The sequence below is a fragment of the Chiloscyllium plagiosum genome, unplaced genomic scaffold (genome assembly GCF_037043375.1).
Source record: "Chiloscyllium plagiosum isolate Xiang-an unplaced genomic scaffold, Cpla_swu_hap1 HiC_scaffold_8, whole genome shotgun sequence".
NCBI classification, from domain to species: domain Eukaryota; kingdom Metazoa; phylum Chordata; class Chondrichthyes; order Orectolobiformes; family Hemiscylliidae; genus Chiloscyllium; species Chiloscyllium plagiosum.
Window position 1 is genome coordinate 100795933 of NW_028270146.1, and position 17456 is coordinate 100813388.

Sequence of the window (17456 nt, forward strand, 5' to 3'; positions counted from 1 at the left end):
GCTGATGGGTGAGTGCCGAACCAGAGGACACAGCTTAAAAATACGGGGTAGACCATTTAGGACAGAGATGAGGAGAAACTTCTTCACCCAGAGAGTGGTGGCTGTGTGGAATGCTCTGCCCCAGAGGGCAGTGGAGGCCCAGTCTCTGGATTAATTTAAGAAAGAGTTGGATAGACCTCTCAAAGATAGTGGAATCAAGGGTTATGGAGATAAGGCAGGAAGAGGATACTGATTAGGAATGATCAGCCATGATCATATTGAATGGCGGTGCAGGCTTGAAGGGCTGAATGGCCTACTCCTGCACCTATTGTCTATTGACTAAGTCACAGGTTTGTGGTTCAAGTCCCACTGCAGAGACTTGGTTCATACAGGAAAAGTATCTACCCTCAAAGTAAGTAATGTAATTCTTGTTGTCTGTTGGAAAGAGGCTGTCCAGCCTCTTGAACCTGCTTTGTTATTCAATACCATCAAGGTGGATTGCAACACCATCTTTTGCCTTCCCCCCCCCATAGCCCTTGACTCCCTTTACTGTCATAAATCTAACAGAGACTTGAATACATTCAATGATCCAGTCTCCACGACATTCTGAGGAAGATTCCACAGACTAACAATCTCAGTAAAAATTCTCATCTGTCTTATTATTAAACTTTCCCCACTAGTGGGGAAACTACAAGGGGTAACATCCCCTCAGCACCCACCCCGTCAAGAGTCTTAAATGTGAAGAAAGGAAATTATGAAGCAGTGGGGCAGAAGTGGCTATGGTGGATTGGGAAACTCTGCTGTAAGATTTGACAAGCATTAGCCAGTATTTAAAGAAAAGACGACAGTGACTGCAGCATGCATGCATTCCTCTGAGACATAAAGATCCAGGGAAAGATAAATCAACTGTGATTAATGAAAGAAGTTAAAGATTGTATTAGGTTGAAGCAAGTGGTTCATAAGGATTCCAGGAAAAGTAGCAACCCTGAGGATTAGGAGCAATTTAGAACCCAGCAAAGGAGGACCAAGAAACTTATTAAGAAAGGGAAGACAGAATATTAATGCAAACTTGTGAGAACATAAAGGTGGACTGTAAAGGTTTCTTCATTTTGTGGAAAGGAAAAAGCTCGGATAAATGTGGATCCATTACAAGTTGGGACAGGAAAGCTTACAATGGAAAGCCATGGAAAATGGCAGAGAACCTAAATGGTTACTTTGCAACTGTCTTCACAAAAGATGCAGAAATACTTCGGAAAGTACTGGACATTCCTGATGAATGGCTTTTGCCCGAAACGTCGATTTTCCTGCTCCTAGGATGCTGCCTGACCTGCTCCTAGGACGCTGCCTGACCTGCTGTGCTTTTCCAGCAAAACACTCTTGACTGGACAACCAACGGTCTTGCGAAAATGGGGAAGTTAGAACTAGTAAAGAGGGTGCACTTGGAGAGTTAAGGGGATTCAAAATTGATAAATCTCTTGAACCAGATCAGAACTGTTCAGAGGTTATATAAATAGCTTGGACACGGTGAACCAGATGCAATATTTCAAAATTTGCTGATGACATTAAACTGAGGAGGATGCAAGGCGGATTCAATAGGACTTCGACAGTGAATAGTTTAGAAAAAAATGATGTTATTGTGAAGTAAGTGTGAAGCGTGAAGACAGGAAAAGCAGAAAGATAGAATATTTCTCAAATAATGAGGAATTGCTGTGAAGCACAAGTATCCAAAGGGACCTGGGTGTTCTTGTTCACGAGTCACTAAAGATCATCATGCAGGGTGCAACAAGCACATGGGAAGGCAAATTGTACACTTGTGTTCATTGCAAGTGGATTTGAGAACAAGAATAAACATGTCCTGCTGTAGTTGTATAGAACCTTGGTGAGTCATCACTTGCAGAATGTGCACAGTTTTGGTTCCCTTATCTGAGGAAGAATATATTTCCTATTGAGGAAGTGCAAGATAAGTCAACTGATAAATCCCAGGGACGGCGAGATTGTTTTATGAGGAGACATTGAGGGCTCTAGGATGCATTCCCAAGAATTTTGCATAATGAGAAGTGACCTTATTGAAACTTACAAAATTCATAGAGGGGATATACTGTTGAGTTGAAAACCAGGGAACATTATCTGAGGAGCATGGTACGCCATTCTGGACTGAAATGAGGAGAAAGAATGTGGAACCTGAATCATTGAGCAAGTTCAAGACAGAAATCAACATGTTCTGGAGACTAATAACATCAAGGGATACAGAGTGTGAGCAGAAATTAGGCACTGAGGTAGACAATCAGCCACGGTGTAACTGAATGTTGGAGCAGGCTTGATGGGCAGAAGGATCTACTCCTGTGTCCCCTCAGGATCTTGTGTTTCAATAAAATCACCTTATTTTCTCAGCTCCAGTGAATACAGACCCAGCTGGTCCAACCATTGTAAGATAACCCATCATCCCAGGAATCAGTCAAGTGAACCTTCCCTGGATTGCTTTTAACTCAGTGATACCCTTTTGGTCTCCTTCCCTGCAGGTTACACCACTTCCAAGTGCACGTCCAAACATTTTTTAAATGCAATGAGTGTTACTATTTCTATCATCCTATTCGGCATGAGTTCCACATGCCAACAAACTCCTGGTGAAAAAAAATTACGCAACTCACCTCAATCCTTCTACCCACTTCTTCAATTTTAGACAACTCAATTAAATCTAGGGTGTAGGTTTGATATCCAGACATTTCATTACCTGGCTAGGTAACATCATCAGTGGCGACCTCCAAGTGAAGAGAAGCTGTTGTCTCCTGCTTTCTATTTATATCTTTCTCCTGGATGGGGTTCCTGGGGTTTGTGGTGATGTCATTTCCTGTTCGTTTTCTGAGGGGTTGATAGATGGCATCTAGATCCATGTGTTTGTTTATGGCGTTGTGGTTGGAGTGCCAGGCCTCTAGGAATTCTCTGGCATGTCTTTGCTTAGCCTGTCCCAGGATACATGTGTTGTCCCGTCGAAATGGTGATTTTTTTTTAATCCGTGTGTAGGGCTATGAGGGAGTGAGGGTTGTGTCTTTTTGTGGCTAGCTGGTGTTCATGTATCCTGGTGGCTAACTTTCTTCCTGTTTGTCCTATGTAGTGTTTGTGGCAGTCCTTGCATGGAATTTTGTAGATGACGTTGGTTTTGTCAATTAAATCTTCTCTCAGTCCTGTGTTCTAAAGTAAACAATCTCCATCTTCCTGAACTCACTTCTCAGTATTCCACAAGTTATTATTACTGTGAAGTTCCCTGCCTGGTTTCTCATGTCCAGATGGATTACTTGTCTGGACAACACTGCAATTGCTATTGTCCCTACACCTGACAAGTCCATGCTGCAGTCTATGCTTTCCCTTCTTACCATTAAGCACACAGTCAGCTTTCCAACATCTGCACAGCCTGAGTCATGGCCTTGAGCTTGAAGTTTAAATTATTAATATTTGATCAAGGTGATGCAAAATCAAGAGTGACATTCCATTGCAGTGTTGAGTGAGTGCTGCACTGTCTTTTGATTGAAACCTGAAACCCCATTTGCACCCTCAGGTGGATTTAGAAAACACATTAATTTAATACCTTCTATGAAAACGGGATGTACCGAAGTCCTCTGTCGCTGAAGTTTTTGTTAGCTGACTGATATAACACAGCAGTTGATATGGAATTCCCACAAAAAACAATGTGACAATGGTCAGATAATCTGCTCTGCTGAGGTAGACAGAGGACATCAGAGTTAGTGTCTGGAAGTCAGTGTCACTGGATTTTTCCCATCCCCTGAGGTAGAAGATGTAGCCGAAGTTTACTGTCTCTCCTGAGACACAAAATTCTAAATGCTGACGGGCCCTTGTGAAATGTCAGGTTTGAGTTTTGAGCTCATACTCCTGAGTAAGACTTGAACCCACAGCTTCTGATTCAGAGGCAAGAATCCACATTCACAGATTCCAAAGGGGTTTGTCCAAAAGGAGGACAGTTGCCCCAGTGTACTGGGTCTTTATTAGCTTGCAGCCAAAAAAAACTAACATCTGGTTATCTGGTTATCTGGTTATCACCAATGCTGGATGTGGGCGCAACTGAAGTACACACCTTTTCTCTCGTGGTCTGGTGAGGAATTGAAACCCAATGATTTTTTTTTCCAGTTTGTTTAGATTGCATATGAAGGAAAAGAACCAAGAGTAGCTTAAACAATTTGGAGATAATATTTGTATCTGAATTGGATGTTTTGGCCCTCTTGACTTATGAAAAACAAGCAGGTCTATTCTGTGAGTGACACCAGACTCAAACCCCTTTAGGTTGCATCAAGTGCAATCTCTGAAATTTGGTCGCATGCATTAATCCTGGGCTGTTGTGTTCATTGAGACCACCCCCGCCAGGTTAAAGTCTGTTTGGTTAGCAAACACATTAAATCACTGAAGGAGTAATGTTAGCATAGAATGAGCCGAACCAGCACTTCCACACAAGACTCATTTACTCTTGCATTAGGGTTTATTTCAACTAGGAAAAACCTTGAGAAAACACAAAGCAACCACTAGGTCTTGTGTTTAAGGCATGTTCAAAAAACATATTAAACAACATGTGGGCGGCACGGTGGCACAGTGATTAGCACTGCTGCCTCACAGCGCCAGAGACCCGGGTTCGATTCCCGCCTCAGGCGACTGACTGTGTGGAGTTTGCACGTTCTCCCCATGTCTGCGTGGGTTTCCTCCGGGTGTTCCGGTTTCCTCCCATAGTCCAAAGATGTGCAGGGTAGGTGAATCGGCCATGCTAAATTGCCCGTAGTGTTAGGTAAGGGGTAAATGTAGGGGTCTGGGTGGGTTGCGCTTCGGCGGGGCGGTGTGGACTTGTTGGGCCGAAGGGCCTGTTTCCACACTGTAATGTAATGTAATCTAATGTAATCTAATCTAAAAAATGTGTTTGAATTCTAAACAGCAAACACTTACATGGATGTTGTGAGCATGGACAGACTGATCACTGGAACCACTGAAAACCAAGTCATTCACCACCTAAAAACATAAAAAATAAGTCAGTGCTGTCTCCAGCCATAGACGCCACCTCTCTGCACCCTATGCATCCAGACATACAGCATTCTCACCACGTGCCCACACACACTTCCTGACAGCAGACACCTCAAGTCTGTTTTTTATTTCACAGACTATACCCTGAGCTGCACCACTTCACCAGCCATACCTTCATGCACAGGACAGTCTTAGTGTGACCTTTCAACGTTCTCAGCAATAACCCATTTCTGGCATCACGAACACTGATGGTACAATCGTACGATCCGACCAGCAGCAGTCTGCGGGCTCCCTCCTGTGCTGTTGCCAAGCAGCTGATCGCTCGGGGACCGTGACAGTCAAACACATCGAGCTGTTTGTTAGCCTGAAGAAATATGAATAGGACAAAACAGTCAGGATGTCATGTACTCTCTCCATTAGAAGAGAATGATCACTATCCATATTTATCAGACAACAGAAAGAGACCATCCGGCCCATCAAATGTGTCCTGGTGCTTCTCAGCAGGTATTAACTCATCCTGCCTTCTTTCTAAATGCTTCTACATTGCCCTTGTCTCGAGAAAATGTCTACTCATTGAGAATTGTCTGAAGAGTAGGACAGAACAATTGGTAGGAGAGGTGGGAGAGGTAAAGATTTCAAATGATACAGTTTTGAGGACTGTTTGGGAAGTGAGATGCAGTTAGCTTAGCGAAGTTGGAAACATTAACGGAAGTTAAGCAAGATCAATAGAAGTTATTTTGCAGAATACAGAGAGATGTCAACAGTTTAAATAAATAAATAAAAGAGGAAGAGAAGTAGTAATTGGAAATGAAGAAATAGAAAAAATATTGAACAAATACTTGCACTCTTCACAGTAGAAGAGACAACCAATTTAAATAAGAATGAGAAACTAAAGATAATTAATATCAGTGAAAAGATACTGGAGAATAAAATCAAACCAATTCCCAGGAACACAGGTTCTGAAGAAGCAAGGTGCTGAGATAGTGGATGTGCTGCTTATGGGTTTTCAAAATCCTCTAGATTCTAGTATAGCCCCGGAGGATTGATTAGCAAATGTGACACTGACATTCAAGAAAGCTGGGCAAGAGAAAACAAGGAAATGTATACCAGTTGGCCTGACATTTGTCAACAATAAAGTGCTAGCATCTGTTAAGAAAGTCTTAAATAATGCATTTTGCATACGGTAGCTTGAACATAATCCATGGAGGATACAACTAATAGGTTGGATAAAGGTGAACCAGCTGATAAGGTGCCACACAAAAGGCTTATGGAGGTTCAGAGTAATAAAAAAACAATCAATCTATTTGAATATATAATGACACATCTCTGTTAGACTTGGAACCTGGACCCCTTAGCTTGGCTGTAATGTATTAGGGAGATTGGAGGATTGATTAACAGACAGGACAGCAAGAATAAAGATATAAACAGGGAACTTCTAAGTGGAGTGCTGTAAAGAACAGGAATGGGGCCTCATTATTTATAATTTATGTTAATGATTTTAGATGACAATAAAAAGCTATTGGTGAATACAAATTGTGAGGAGGACACGGAGAGGCTACAAACAGGTGGTGACTGGTTGAATAAATGGACAATAAAGTGGCAGAGGGAAAATAATGTATGGACATGAGCTTTATTCTTGTTTACAACTTGCGTTGTAAAAATAAAAAAGTGGAATTTGTTTTAAAAAGGATGAGTGAAACGTGCAAATATTCAGGGAAACCTGGGTCTACCCATGTAAGAAACATAAAGGTAGCATACTAATTCACTAAGCAAACAGGAAGATAAATCTGTTGTCCTTTATAAGAAGGGTATAAGGGCATCTAATCTTACCAAGTATATACAGGGCTTTGGTGTGACCATATATTGAATACTGAGAGCAGTGTCCTCTGCGTCCTCTCTAATCCTGGCCCATGTCTTACCATAGAATGCTGAAGTACCAGAAGGGGGTCATTCAGTCCATTACATCCATTGCATCTCTTTGCAAAACAATTGTAGCCCGTCCATTCCACTGTAGTCACACTTGAAAGCCACAATTGCATCTGTTTCCACTCTACGCTTGGGTAATTCATTTCCTAACTGCTTGCCACACCACAACATTTGTCCCCAATGAGGACTACCAATTTTGTAACTCTGCTCAGACTGGTCGGCAGATGAACACTTCAACAAAATCTCCTCTAAATCCTCTCCAAGGAGAACAAGCTCAGTTTCTCTGATCAATCTGCAAACTGAAGTCCCTTACCCCAGACCCATGTTTATAAACCATTCCTGCACTCTCTCTAATGCCATCATCATCCTTGGTGTCTAGAATTGGGCATAATACTCCAGTTGAGACTGAACCAGTGTTCCATAAAGATTCACCGTAGTTTCATGATATAGAGAAACGAGCCATACTGAAAGCTTATACCTTTGTGAACTCCTCTTTTCCCTTTTCCACAAAGCCCAACCCAATTTTACTGATTCCCTCTGCTTCAACAACACCTTCTACTTACTTAGGGCTTTTCACATGGTAAAGTATTGCAATGTACTTCACAGTAAAACTACAGCATAATCAAACAAATATTAACACTAGCCAAAAAGAGAGGTAACTAAAAGCCAGGTCAAGTGAAAGTTTTAAAAAACTGCCTTAAAGAAGGGATGCAAGGTCCATTCAGAGGGAATTGCAGAGCATGGAGTCTGGTAGCAAAAGACATGGCCATGTCTGTTGGAGCAATTAGAACTGGGAATGTACAAGCAGCCAGAAATATAGGAGTGTACACATGAAGATTGTGGATTTGGAAATTGAGAGATATTGAGGGTCTTGAAAATGAGGATGGGAATTTAAAACTAATCAGTGACTGCAGATCACTGAGCAATAGGGTTATGGGTAAACTGGACAGTGCGGGTCATAATATCACTTTGGAATTTTGGATCAATTTGGTTTTACAGAAGATGTAAGCGAGCAGAAACCGTCTCAAAGAACATCAATAATACCCTATTTAAAGATCCAACACTTGTACCCCAGCACAAACCCTGTGGTCTGCAAGCCCGAGGGAGGGGCAAAGGCCTACAATCTGAAGGCAAGGGCAGGCCCAAGGAGGTGAAGCAGGGTTCACCCTGCAAATGAGTGGAGGGGGACAGGAGGGGTGCTGGTGCCAAGATATATACTTATGTGCTTACCTTAACACTGAAGGAATACACAGAGCCATTGGCCAGCCCAATGAATAGGATACGCCATCGACTGTGCAAGCTCAGCACACGGTCTGACAAAGTGAACTGCTCCAGCTGCTTCTTACTCTGTTGAAATCGAAAGCAAAGTGTTCACATGAATGAAACTACAACAAAGGGTTCAGTAATTACAGTGGTCCCAATCTCCACACAGGCTGTTCTTTAAAGACTGGGCAACAATATAGAAAGGAGAGCATTCCCAATTCTCCAGCAGATGAATATATCATAGCCTGGCCATCATTCTTTGTAAAACAACGTGTCATCAGTGTGGAAGCAGGCCATTTGACCCATCATGTCCATACCAATCCTCCAAAGAGCACCCCACCCAGACCCACACACCCTGGTCCCTGTAACCCTGCATTTCTCATAGCTAATCCACTTAGCCTGCACATCCCTGGAAACCACGGGCAATTTAGCATGACTAGTTCACCTCAGCTGCTCATCTTTGGATAGTGGGAGGAAACCAGAGCACCTGGAGGAAACCCACACAGACACGGGGAGAATGTGCAAACTCCACATAGAGAGTTGGCTGAGGAATCGAACCTGGGTCTGTGGTGCTGTGAGGCAACAGTGCTAACTACTGAGCCACCATGCCACTCTTCTGCCAGAAAGACAGAAGGGAGTATTTTAAAACCAACATGCCCTGGGCTCTTAATTCCATCATAACTCCTCACTCCCTTCACTCAGACTGAGCAGCCAGCAATGCCACCACTGCCAGAAGCTGGGTTTCTCCAGTCAGTAGTGGAATGGTTCATCCTCCTGATTGTCCTCTCCCAGCCTCAGGCAGTTCAGTACACCAGCTCAGCAATTCCCCAGCTTCCAACTTCAAAGCACAGGAAGAGGCTGCAAGGGCTGTCCCAATCTGTGCACTCAACAGTTTCAATCAAGCTGAACATCCAAATCTAACTCTCTGTTTGCTTGTGGTCTTACAAGAGATGATCTAGTTCAGGTATTAAGATGATTAAAGGAGCTTAAGGCAGGGTGGTAGTAGAAGGGTCCAGAGCAGAGGATCCCAAGACCTAATGGTGCAGTTGGCCATTCAGGGATGACATCGAGAAAAATAATTTCACTCAAAAGGCAGTGGTGATGCAGAACTGCTTAACGCTGCCAATATCTCCCATCCCCCAAATATTGTGGGAGTCAACTGAAATTTCAGAACTGAGTTTGTTACATTTATACTCAAGATGAAGGGATATATGCTACAGTGGATAAATTGAAATGCGGACCAACTGTGCAGACAAACAAGCTCAAAGAGATAGGAGGTCTCCTGTTAAATTGTAATAAGTTAGAGGAGTTGAACCAGTCTCTTTCTATTTCTTTGCTGTTATCATGACAGGTTCATGTATGGATCTATCATGTGGTGTTATGACCCACCTTCACATCGTAGCAGCGCACAGTGTGATCACTGGATCCTGTATACAGACACGCCATTTTCCCTTGAATGTTTACGATCAGCAAGCAGTTCACCTTTGTACTATGACCCTCGAAGAGCCCCACACATTTCCGACTCTGAAACAGAAGCACAAAACATGTAATTAAATCTGTGTTTAACAATGTTTGCAGGAGAAACAACTGAGGATTCAGCAGGAAGAAGACATGTTGTTTCCTTCATGATTGAGTCATAGAGTCATAGAGATGAACAGCATGGAAACAGACCCGCCGGACGAACCCGTCCATGCCGACCAGATATCCCAACCCAATCTAGTCCCACCTGCCAGCACCCGGCCCATATCCCTCCAAACCCTTCCTATTCATATACCCATCCAGATGCCTTTTAAATGTTGCAATTGTACCAGCCTCCAGCACTTCCTCTGGCAGCTATTCCGTACACATACCATCCTCAGCGTGAAAAAGTTGCCTCTTAGGTCTCTACTATATCATTCCCCACTAAACGTAAACCTATGCCCTCTAGTTCTGGACTCTCCCACCCCAGGGAAAGGACTTTGTCTATTTATCCTGTCCATGCCCCTCGTAATTTTGTAACTCTCTATAAGGTCACCCCTCAGCCTGACATTGCAGGGAAAAAAGCCCCAGCCTGTTCTGCCTCTCCCTATAGCTCAAATCCCCCAACTCTGGCAACATCCTTGTAAATCTTTTCTGAACCCTTTCAAGTTTCACAACATCTTTCCGATAGGAAGGAGATCAGAATTGCACGTAATATTCCAACTGTGGACTAACCAATGTCCCGTACAGCCGTAACATGACCTCCCAACTCAATACTCTGACCAGTAAAGGAAAGCATACCTAACGCCTTCTTCACTATCCTATCTACCTGCGATTCCACTTTCAAGGACCTATGAACCTGCACTCCAAGGTCTCTTTGTTCAGCAACACTCCCTAGGATCTTACCATTAAGTGTGAAATCCTGCTAAGATTTGCTTTCCCAAAATGCAGCACCTTGCATTTATATGAATTAAACTCCATCGGTCACTTCTCAGCCCATCTGATCAAGATCCCGTTGTAATCAGAGGTAACCCTTTTCGCTGTCCACTACACCATTTTGGTACCATCTGCAAACTTATTAACTATACCTCTTATGCTCACATCCAAATCATTTATGTAAATGACAAAAAGTAGTGGGCCCAGCACCGATCCTTGGTCACTCCATTGGTCACAGGCCTCCAGTCTGAAAACAACCCACCATCACCACCCTCTGTCTTCTATCTTTGAGCCAGTTCTGTATCCAAATGGCTAGTTCTCCCTGTATTCCATGAGATCTAACCTTGCTAATCAGTCTCTCATAGGAAACCTTGTCGAACACTTTACTGAAGTCCACATAGATCACATCTACCGCTCTGCCTTCATCAATCTTCTTTGTTACTTTTTCAAAAACTCAATCAAGTTTGTGAGACATGATTTCCCACGCACAAAGCCAACTGACTATCCCGAATCAGTCCTTGCCTTTCCAAATACATGTTAAAAATGCTTCATCTGAAAAACACAACAATGACGATGCTGAACGGTTGGCAGCTCCTGGACCAGCTGGTAGATTGGCCTGAAGCTCTCACTGCAGTAAAACACTGGAGCATTAATTTACTGCACCAACAGCCACTTGGTCCACTGTGTCAGTGCCAGGTATCAGTTTGAAAGAGCCACACTCTTTTCATTATACGCTATGAAAGTATGGCACAAATGTTGCCCAATTTTCCCTGAACAGATTCAGTGATCTGTATAATGAACATTGCAAGGCAAAAGCATTGCAAGCTACATCTACCCTCTCTCTAAAGGGACCTTCTCCTGCCTGTTATCTGTGATATCTTTCAAGTGATGACTGTTCTATTTCAGATAGCTAGGCAGTGGAGGATTTAGTAGGAGCTTTACATCCTTTAAGCTTTGATTTACAGAGACATATTACATACACACAGCTCCAAACCTAACAACCACAGTTGTTGAGTCTTCAGCTAATACCCATAACCTTAAAACAAGCAAATAATTAAGTTATATTTAATAATGATCCCTCATTACTCACTCCATAACCATGAAAAAAGTCTTTCCCTATTCATCATTTTAGAAATCTCAGTGAAATTTCCCCTTCAATTTCTATGTTTCAATGGGGACAGTCTTGACAGTTCACATCTTGCTCCTAACCTTAGTTTCCCATCCCTTGTATCATTCCTGATGAACGTACATGGTCACCTCCCTATAGTTCCCATGCTCCGTGGGGATTAGCCAAGGCTGAGAGGGGTCAAAGACCAAAACGGTCTGAAATGTTTTTGTGACAAAGAATCAAGCAATTGAGCATGTTCTATGACCTGCCGTGAAAATTCAAATACCCTGAGGCTGCTTCAAATAGACGGAACTTTTAGACATTACGTGAGTTGAAACATTAGGTTTCCCTTTGTTTATCTACTACCATTAAGGCTATGGATCAATGTATTAGTATCAAAGTGATCTCAACATTTCAGCATTCAACGCTGTTAGTGAATGTAAAACAGGATGAAGCCCATACTGACAAATAGTGGGCAGCACGGTGGCACAGTGGTTAGCACTGCTGCCTCACAGCGCCAGAGATCCGGGTTCAATTCCCGACTCAGGCGACTGACTGTGTGGAGTTTGCACATTCTCCCCGTGTCTGCGTGGGTTTCCTCCGGGTGCTCCGGTTTCCTCCCACAGTCCAAAGATATGCAGGTCAGGTGAATTGGCCATGCTAAATTGCCCGTAGTGTTAGGTAAGAGGTAGATGCAGGGGTATGGGTGGGTTGCGCTTCGGTGGGGCGGTGTGGACTTGTTGGGCCGAAGGGCCTGTTTCCACACTGTAAGTAATCTAATCTAATCTAATCTTATTGTTGGACCATACACATGTGAAGCAAAGCAAAGGACTAAGGTCCGGCATTGCAAACCACTTCTCAAACAACTCCATTTTAAATCATCACTACCACCACCACCCTCTTGAGGGCAATTAGATATGGGACAACAAAAGATGACCATACTGAGGACAACTATATAAATTCCAAGAGCTCATTTTTAATGTGACTCCAAGTGCCTGCAAATACAAAACAGCAATACAGCAGTTTGAAACAATTTGCCAGCTATAATTAAAATTTGACTATTATAGATCAACATCTATCACATAAATGTAGAAAAGTATTAGGGTCATACAGCATGGAAACAGGCTCTTTGGTCCACCATTTCTATACCGGCTACCAAACTATACCAATCCCATTTACCTGGACTTGGTCCAAACCAACTATAGAGTCTTGGTACTTTGTGAGACTGATCTTTTCAGTACTCAAAGGTTTTAGCCAAGCTCCCATCCCAGCATAGGACAATGGGTTAGATTCACTTTGTCCCCTTCCATTACTTACTAACTCCCTGCCTGGCTCACATTCTTGGCCTCACCGCTCCCACTTCCCCTCCCCTGGCTCTCACCCATCACTCCTTGACTAGCCTCCCAGGCCCCCCACTCTCAGTCTCACATCCCTTCAGTCCTGCTTTCACACCACACTCCAGTATCATCAGTTCTGATAATTGCTAGAACCATGTGGAAGAAGGTAGCTGCACACCATGTGTGGGAACATCACCTACTGGGAGGCGTGCATCCTCTGCTGCTCCCAGTTACAGATACAGTCTTGCCAGATGGGCAGGAGATTCAATGCTGAGAACTCTCCCTAGGCCAGGCTGCAGGTCTCAACCAAAATATGCAAGGGCTTAGATCTGGTTTCGAGAAACTGCAATTCCATCAGCAGAAATTTCACATCCATAATTTCTGTAACTAAACTGGAGCTAGGAACAGCTTCAATAATCCTGAATGATTATGCACACATAAGGCCACTTAACCCATCCAATTTGCACTGGCTTCTCGAAATGCAATCCAGTCTCACACCCCATTCCATTTCCGCACTTATTCACCTTTATTGCCTTCATGCATTTCCCCAACTTCCTCTTTGAATCCTTCATGAGCTACTCTTCCATTTTCCTCGTAGGCAGTGAATTTTAGGTTAGTAGCACTTGTTGGCCAGAAATGCTCTTCTTCACACTACTGCATCTCTTACAAAAGGCTCAACAAAAGCCTTATGTTGTGTCCCGTAGCCCTTGCATGATCAGCTGTAGGAATAGCTTGTCTTTCCCCACCTTATTTAAAATTGTCATAACCCTGCACTCCTCCACCAGATCTCTCCAATCTAGGAGAGTAATCCCAGCTTCTCCAATTACAAGTAGTCCACTCAGCCTCTAGTTCCTGCTCCACCAGCCATTAAGATCATGGCTGATCGGTTTGTGTTTGTTTGTTTTGAATTTCACTTATTTCTAGTGAGAATCTTGCTACTTCTGCCTGGAAAAACCATTAATATTTGGTTTCCACCACCTTCTGAAGCAGAGTTCCAAAGTCTCTCAACCCTCAGAGAGAAACGTTCTCATTTCTGTCCTAATAGGGTGACTCTGAACATTAAAAAAGTGCCCTCCAGTTCTGGTCTGATCCGCAAGAGGAAATGTCCTGTTCACATTCACTTTAAGACCATTCAGAATCTTATAAACTTCAATCAAGACAAACTTCACTCTTCTAAACTAAGGTGGAAACAAACTCAGCCTACTCAACTTATCCTCATAAGGTATCATTACAGGTATCAATCTCATAATTCTCCTCGGAAATGCCTCCAATGCCTTTACATCATTTTTTTAAATAAGGAGACCAAAACTGCACACAGTATTTGAGGTATAGTCTCACCAATGTCCTTCATTTAGTAATATGCTTTTGTTTATTCTTGCCAAACTGAACTTCACATTTTTACACATTGTGCTCCAACTGTCAGGTGTTGGCCCACCCCTTCAACCTATCTTTCAATCAGCAACTTCATGTCTTGACCATGTTTTCCACCCATTTCAGGATTTTCTGCGAGTTTAGCAAGCACACTGTCGCTCAACTCAATGATTCAAATTGTATAAAGTTGAAATGCCAGTGCAGACCCCTGCAAATGTCCTCTCATCACACCCTGCCGATCAGACAAAGAAATATTTACAAATAGTCTCTGTTTACTGCCAGCCAAACTGCTACCCATGCTGATATGCTATCCCCAATACCGAAAGCTTTTATTTTCTACAATAACTGTGGCACCTTATCAAATGCGGTCTGGAAATAAAAGGACAGGCTCACCTTTATCTACAGTATGGAATCATAAATATGCTACAGTGTGGACACAGGCCATTCGGACCATCGAATCCACACTGAACTTCCAAAGACCATCCCACCCAGACTCACCCCCACCCCGCAAGTCTGCATTTCCCATAGGTAACCAACCTGGCATGGACACTATGAGACAATTTAGCATGTCTAGTCCACCAAATCTGCACATCTTTGGACCGTGGGAGGAAATCGGAGCACCCGAAGGGAACCCACACAGACACAGGGAGAATGTGCAAAATCCACACAGTCACCCGAGGCTGGAATCGAACCAGGGTCCCTGGTGCTGCGAGCCCACAGTGCTAACCACTAAGGCACCTGGCGGTCACTATGAATTACTTCTTCAAAGAACTCCAATAAATTGGTTAAATATTATTTCCTTTTAAGAATACCACACTGACGCTTCCCAATTGTTGACAGTATTTCTAAGTGTGAAGCTATAATTTTTTTAATGACCAATTCAAACACCATCCCACGACAAACGTTGAAGTTAACTGGCCGCCAGATCTAGGTTTTCTGCTTTTCTCCCTTCTTGGAAAGGCCCTCTAGCTAAAATTCTGAGTTTAACTGTTTCCTTGAACAGCGAAGTCAAACCTATTGCTACCAAACCTTTCTTCACAGTCAAAAAAAATCATTTGTGGCTGATATAGAGTGTGCAGAAAACTGATGCCTAGTATAACTGCAACCAGATATCACTGAAACAAAAAGCTAGATCAATGAATTGGCCCATCACCACGGTATGAACACAGACTACTCTTACCATCAGGTTGTAGATGCGCACGGTTTTATCAGCAGAGCAGGTATACAGGTGGCCATTGTATATCTGCATGGCATTGACAGATGCCTGGTGACCTTCAAAGGTTCCTTCAGTGGGATTTTCGTCCTCTGCGCCATCCGAAGATACCTCTAAGAGGACAAGGCAGTGATCACACAGAGAAACAAAACTTGCTTGCATCTCAAATCACCACGACTGCACACTCAAATTTCCCAGGATTCTTGGCAGTGCGGAGGAACAGAGAGATCTTGGGGCCCACATCTACAGATTCCTCAAAGTTGCCTCCCATGTTGATAGGGTTGTTAAGAGTTCGTATGTTGAGTTGGCTTTCATTAGCCGGGGGATTGAATTTAAGAGTCGCGAGGTTATGCTGCAGCTCTACAGAGTCCTGGTTAGACCACACTTGGAATATTGTGTTCAGTTCTGGTTGCCTCATTATAGGAAAGATATGGAAACTTTAGAGAGGGTGCAGAGGAGATTTGCCAGGATGCTGCCTGCACTGGAGGGCATGTCTTATGAAGGAAGGTTCAGGGAGCTAGGGCTTTTTTCACTGGATTGAAGAAGGATGAGAGGTGACTTGATAGAGGTGTACAAGATGGATAGCCAAAGACCTTCTTCCCATTATGGAAATGTCTATCACAAGGGGGCATTATTTTAAGGTTATTGGAGGAAGGTTTAAGGGACATGTCAGAGGTAGGTTCTTTACACAGAGTGTGGTGGGTGTGTGGAATGCACTGCCAGCAGTCGTGGTAGAATCAGATACATTAGGCACATTTAAGCGGCTCTTGGATAGGCACATGGAAGACAATACAACAATGTGAATGTAGGTTAGTCTGATCTTAAGAGTAGGATAAAAGGCTCGCACAACATCGAGGGCCAAAGGGCCTGTACTGTGCTATACTGTTCTATGTTCTATTACCAGCACATGGACATAGAGTCATAGAGACGTACAGCATGGAAACAGACCCTTCTGTCCAACCCATCCATGCTGACCAGATATCCCAACCCAATCTAGCCCCACCTGCCAGCATCTGGCCCATACCCCTCCAAACCCTTCCTATTCATATACCCATCCAAATGCCTTTTAAATGTTGCAATTCTACTAGCCTCCACCACTTCCTCTGGCAGCTCATTCCACTCTCGACATGTTGCAATTTGCTTGCTTCAGCACTGGAAAATCGATACCTGCCTCCTACTGACCGAGCAAAATGCCCTGACGATCAATAGGGGAGCAGGAAGCACGGAGAGGAGTTGGGTGGCTGTGTGGCTGGTGGGGGAACACACAGGCAGGGACAGAATTAAGTGGACAAGTCATCATCACTATCCATACATGCTCAAGGTCACGCCATTCAAACACACAAGTGCCCAACAAAATCTCAGTCATCTCGTTCAACATTGGGTTTGTTACCTGATGTGTTCCTTGATCCTTTCAACGATGACCCAGGAGTCTGTGTCTCAGCCACACTATTTAAAAACAGAAAACAAACATTGGTGTGGTGGACACCGCTGTCACATGGTAAACAGAGCCAAGTATCTATTCAAAGTTGATCCATGATGGGATTCTCCTGAGACAGGGCTACACGGTCAGAGTTTAGGTGTTAGTCAGAAGGCCAAACTGCCCTTGTGGTGCATGTAAAAGATGCTGATGGCACTATTAGAAGAGAAGTATGGCAGCTCCTCTGGTGAAATTTAACCCGCAACCAAGACAATATCACCATGAGGACTGTGGGACAAATGTATTTAAATGGAGACTGACAGCTGAGTTTCCCTACATTACAACTGACTGTGAAACACTTGGGGTGCCCTGAGTTTGTGAAAGGTGCTTTCCCCTCCCTACCCCTTTAAATCATCATAGAATCCCTAATGT

The 17456-nt window shown here is 43.4% G+C and overlaps 1 protein-coding gene across 1 annotated transcript in view; it reads right to left on the bottom strand.

The window, feature by feature from the left end:
- The window catches only part of znf106a (zinc finger protein 106a), a 94092-nt gene that overhangs the window by 13874 nt on the left and 62762 nt on the right, over window positions 1-17456 (bottom strand). Inside the window, exons 12-17 of the mRNA XM_043698332.2 lie at window positions 16998-17053; window positions 15575-15720; window positions 9574-9708; window positions 8152-8268; window positions 5168-5359; window positions 4921-4983 (exon numbers count right to left, since the gene is read on the bottom strand). Of these exons, the coding sequence (XP_043554267.2) occupies window positions 4921-4983; window positions 5168-5359; window positions 8152-8268; window positions 9574-9708; window positions 15575-15720; window positions 16998-17053 (709 nt within the window). The remainder of the gene's footprint in view (window positions 1-4920; window positions 4984-5167; window positions 5360-8151; window positions 8269-9573; window positions 9709-15574; window positions 15721-16997; window positions 17054-17456) is intronic.